General features: G+C 42.2%; 1 protein-coding gene across 7 annotated transcripts in view; it reads right to left on the reverse strand.

Moving 5' to 3' along the window:
- CTIF (cap binding complex dependent translation initiation factor) overlaps positions 1-5,535 on the reverse strand; it is a 308,199-nt gene that overhangs the window by 225,501 nt on the left and 77,163 nt on the right. For 5 of the 7 annotated variants that reach the window (XR_002772049.1, XM_023510269.1, XM_023510268.1 and 2 more), the window contains one exon: positions 4,531-4,578. The exons of the other annotated variants lie outside the window; for them this stretch is intronic. Coding sequence is in view for 4 of the 5 variants with exons in the window: in XM_023510269.1 (XP_023366037.1) it covers positions 4,531-4,578 (48 nt within the window). In the remaining variant the exon portion in view is untranslated. The remainder of the gene's footprint in view (positions 1-4,530; positions 4,579-5,535) is intronic. 7 annotated transcript variants of the gene reach the window in all.

Raw genomic sequence — 5,535 nt, forward strand, 5'->3', positions numbered from 1 at the left:
TGTGATGCCACAGCACTCTACCCAGGGGGACAGCTTGAGGCTCTGTCTCAAAAAAAAAAAAAAAAAAAAAGAAAGAAAAAAGAAAAGAAAATCTCTAGAACCTGTCCTGACTTGGATGGCATGAGGAAGAACGGAGAAGGTGCCCATCTCTCCAGACACTCTCCTCAGCCCTGGCTGGGTCTGAAAATCCCTGATGTAGAAGAACATTTCTCCTTGAAGGCCAACAGGCGTACAGCCTTGAGCCTCCTCATCCTCCGAGTCCTCTTGGGGTGAAGGTGGTGTCTTACTTGAAAAGGTCATCCAAGGGAAAGAGGCAGGAAAACTGGGAAGCTGGTATATGTAATCCACGTGAGCAGTGAACATGGGATTCCCAAGAGTCGTTTGGGGGCCTACACCATAGCTATTATAATTTATGTCTGAATTTAAAAATTTGAGACAAACACGACACGGGGTCAAGATTTAATAAACATGAGAGTACGGATGTTTGTTCTGCACTCAAATAAATGTTCACTCTATTATTCTTTGCTCTTATCAGGACACGGTAAGTATTTCACCATAAGAAAACAATTAAAAGAAGCTATCAGCCATTTGCATGGCAGGATGGGTAGCATTTGAGGGGCAGACTTTGGGGAGGATGAGGGACACCACGAGGCCCTGAGCTTTGGAGCTGGAGGAAGGAGAAGGGAAAGGCACAGAGCAGGGGAGGCTGCAGGTCCTAACCCTAAACTGGGTCTACTTTTCAATGGTGTCTAAAATTCCCTCCAGGGACTGTCCCCACCAGATGTCAAAGTGTATCATAAGGCAAGAGCCAAAGCAAGCCTTGAATCGGTTCAAGAATAGAAAAGTAGATCAACTGATAAAACTGTAGCCATGAGCAAATTAATGTACAAATGAGAACTTAGTGTATGACAAAGGTAGTGTTTTTAACCGCAGGAAATAAATATATAGTATTTATCGGGGATAAATATATAGTATTGAGACGATCAACTAGACACTAAAGAAAAAACTACCGTAGATATATAAAAATTTCCCTTAAATTGAGGTACTCCTCCTGGCTTCCTAAGCAATCTCTCTTTCCCCACTTGGCAAACATGAAGGCTGAGGAGGCGCATGATGAAGTAATTTACTCAGGGATACACAGTCAAAAAGTGGTCAGATGAGCAAAAGGCACCAATTCAAAGAGGAAAAATGACAGATAGAAAATGCAGTGAGTGATCACATGTGGTCTTGCATCTGACAAAGATCATAGCTCCAGTTTTTTTTTTTTTTTTGCTATAAACAGAATTACTGGGAAAATTGGTGAAATATAAGGTCTGCAGATTAGGAAATAATATTGTGTCAATGTGTATGTCTTGTATTGTGATTATGTAAGAGAGTCTTCTCATTCTTAGCAAACACATACTGAAGCATTGCATCAAAAGATGAAGGGGCATCATATCTGGAACTTTCTCTCAAATGATTGAGAAAATTTTATACATAAAATTCATATATATATATAATATATCATTGTAATAAATATAAGAGAGAACATGGGTGCAAATGTAGTAAAATGTTAATAATTAGACATACAGGAATTCTTTGTACTGTTATTATAATTTCTATATACATCTGAAATGATTTCAAAATTAAAAAATTATTTGAAAGGTCACCTTACCCAGGGCTTCTTAATCAAGGCCATGTCAGAACCATCAAGGGGGTTATTTTGAGGAGCTGCAAAGCATCTAATGAATGTGGTGGGTCATGGTCTCTGTAAAACCTGCCCCAGGTGGGTACCTGGGGCTGATGGGGGATATGGCTTCCTCGTGTCCTCACAGGGCCCAGTCAGAATCCTGCCAGCCTAAAGACAGGAGATTGTCAGCTTCTGCCTTTATCCTGGGGACTTACTGGGGCTTACTGATCAAGAGAGGAGAACCAACAATGGGTAATTCGACTGAGACTGGCTGACAGCTCAATTTCAATCCACAGGATACTCTAGAAAAGACTGTGGTAAAGGGCCAGGACGCTGCTCACAGCTGAGATCTGAGGGAGGGAGAAAAGATTTTGTTCTTGTCTTTAAAAAGCAAACAACTTTGCTATTGTAGAGGCAGCTTAGCATAATGAATAGAAGCTTGAGTTCCTGAATCAGAGAATCCTGAGTTCTTATCCCCATTCTGCCACTCACTCTATAACCTTGGGCAAGTCACTTCATCCCTAAGACTGTGCTTCTCCACCTATAATAAAAACAGATCTACCAAAAGCAGAGAGATTAAGTGGAAGGCACCTGGAGACAGACCACTTGTCTGTCTTGCCACAGTCTTCAAATCCCAGTCTTGCCACATTCTTGCTGTGTGACCTTGTGAAACTTACCAAACCTCTCTGTGCTTTAATTTCTCCCCTTGTAAAATGGCAATAAGAAGAGCATCTTCTTCAAAGAACTATGTGGGTGTGAGGAGTTAAACATGTGAGAAACACTTCAGTCTCCTTTGATAGTTCCTCTTCATCTCCCCAATGTCTTAACTTAGAGCTCAATCTTTGACCCTCTCCTCACTTCTTGGGCTTAGAACACCATCATGCTGATTATTTACAAATGCAAATCTTCAGTTCATTTCCCTCCTCTAGACATAAACTTTGCACACTGAAGGGCTAGACCAATGTCTCCATTAAGATGCCTAACACGGCCTTAAACCTTTCACGTCCAAAACTGAACACTTGACCTTTGCTCCCCCAAAGCTGCCTTCCAGGATCTTCATATCTAATTTCTAGTAAGTCTAATCTTTCTATTTGCTCAGGCTAAACTCCTTAGGGTCAAGCATGGTGTCAGCGCCTTCAGCGTATACCTAGACTACAATGGCATCTCACCACCTCCACAGTGACCACACTGTCCGAGTCCCCATAGCCTCTCTCCCTGGACCTATGAGCCAGCTGCCTCGTCTCCTGCTTTCTCTCTTGGCTACCCCCCTAATCCCTCGATTCCCCACATGGCACTAGGAGTAATCCCATTCAGCCAGTCCTCTGTTCATGTCCTCTTCTTCCTCTGTCTCCTGGAGTCTGTCCTCGGCCCACTCACCTCCTGCCTCACTTAGGCACACATCACCTCCTAACACCACATTCCCTTCTCTGCCTGTTATCTGCCTCCCCTCCCCCCCAAAAAATGAGGCCTTAAAAGGACAGAGATCATAGCTGTCCTGTTCATAGCTTTGCCCCTAGAGCCTACAACAGAGCCTGACTTAATAAAAGTTAGCCTGAATTATATTATGTTTAACTACTTAGCCAATATTACCTGGCAGAAAAAGAATAGATTTGAACAACTACGCTTTATGCTAAGAATCACCGCTAAACAATGTCTGGAGATCATAAATAAACAAGATAAAACTTACATGTAGGCTAAAAGTACAACTTTAGGGCTATAAAGAAAAACCCACAAAAATCACATTTCTTGTCATAAAATGAGGGTGGATTTTTTCTATTTTCTGATTATTTATTTTTCTAATGGCTGCTTTGATAAAATAAAATTTTAACCTATTAAAAATAACTGTAATCTAATTTCAAAGTGTTCAATCTCACGAGAAACCAAGAGGATGGGAATTCAAATGACAAGATCTCTCAATACACGGGTGGCAGTGAGAATAATGGAACAGCCACCATTTGGAGAGCAATCTGGTCATGGTTATTGATATTAATTCTACTACTGCTCAGCATCTACCTACAGAGACACTTTTATTTGTGCAGAAGTGGATCTGTTACACAGAATGTACTCAAGTATCATGTATTTCCAGAGGAAAATTTACAAGTAACCTGAATACCCACCATTAAGTGAATGGTTAAATAAATCCATACTGTGGACAACCGTGCAGCCATGAAAGAGAATACGGTAGACGTACAAATGCAGAAAGAATCCCCAGGGCAGGTGGTTAGGTGAAAGATTCAAGTTATTGAACAACATATCCACTGGCTATGACATGTGATTTTTGAAGTAATATCTTTCTGAGTCACATATATGTCAGTAAACGCATGAAAAGTGGAGAGCAAGTAATTCACTTGGGAGGCAGGGGTAAGGCAGTGAGTGGAATGAAGTGGTAACTCAGGAAGATTTTATTGATAGTATTTGAATTCATGTGTGCCAGGAAAATCAATGCATAAAGCACTCATGTAATTAAAAATAGACATTTTTAGACCAGGTGCAGTGGCTCACATCCATAAACCCAGCACTCTGGGAGGCTGAGATAGGTGGGTTGCCTGAGCTCAGGAGCTTGAGACCAACCCTAACCCTAACCCCTTCACAAAAGTGAGACCCCCATCTCTACTAAAAATAGACAAACTACCTGGGCATTGTGGCAAGCGCCTGTAGTCCCAGCTACTCTGGAGGCTGAGACAAGAGGATCACTTGAACCCAAGAGTTTGAGGTTGCTGTGAGCTATGACGCCATGGTACTCTATCCAAGGCACAGAGTGAGGCCTATTTCTAGATAGATAGATAGATAGTTTTAAATAAGGGGCAATATATAATAAGTCCCCCATGCTCAACCACCCAGCAGTCCTCCTGTGAACTCACTTCTTCTGTTAAGCCCTTCATGGGTGGTCCACCATTGAGCGCTTCCTCCTATGAGCAAAGATGGGAAGGAAAATGGATTTAAGGGCAGGAAGAAAGGGGATTTTTAGAAGGGATGAGGGAATGGTGAAGAGGGAAGGCAGAATGAAGGAGAAATGCGAAGGGAAAGAGAAGGAAAAACATGTTAGAAAAAGACACCGAGTCAATGGGAACACTCTCCTCCCAGTCCTACACATCTCCATCACTGCTTCTCTCTTTCAAAGATCACTCTGCTTAGGACACAGACCCGTGGGAGTTAAAAGAGAAAAAGCATTTTGCATTTTAGATAAAACCTAGGACTTCCAACTGCATGACAGCACCAGAAAGGACTACTGGAGTTATTTTCACGCTCCCTGGCTCTTAATTTGTCCTGTTAACAAGAATTTCTTGGAAACTATGCCTTTGTTAAATAAATGTACCTGCTCTTCACAGTGGCCCTACATTCTATCCTTCCAATAGACTGCAGCAGGAGGCAGCTGGCCATAAAGGTGGCTGTCAACCTCAGTGGGACATCAGAGTCCCACAAGGGCTTGTGCAAATATCCATACCCAGGCCCCTCCCCATTCAACTGGATCTCTGGAGTTGGGGGCAGTACAACAATATTTTTCAAAGCTTCCTAAGTGATTCCATATTCAGCTGGAGTTGCAAACACTGCTTTAAAGCTTTCTGATGATCCATTAGATCATCTACTAAAATCAGAAGTGGCAAATTTTTCCCTGCATATAACATCCTCACCTCATCCCCAAAAGGTTTGTGGACAATGAAATTTGGAGTCCTAATGCTGTTTCCATAGGAAGAAAATGTATATTAACCACCCAACACTCTATCAGTCCCAACCTGTACCCAGCAAGAAACTAGAAGTAGGTGGGGTTCCAGGCCCCAGTGCAGTCACCACTGAGCAATGTGGTTTGGGCACTTTCCATCTCTGTGCCTCAGTTTCCCTCCTTCAGAATAGAACTACAATCCCTC

This window comes from Otolemur garnettii, unplaced genomic scaffold (assembly GCF_000181295.1).
Source record: "Otolemur garnettii isolate 467f Iridium unplaced genomic scaffold, OtoGar3 scaffold00012, whole genome shotgun sequence".
Taxonomy (NCBI): Eukaryota; Metazoa; Chordata; class Mammalia; order Primates; family Galagidae; genus Otolemur; species Otolemur garnettii.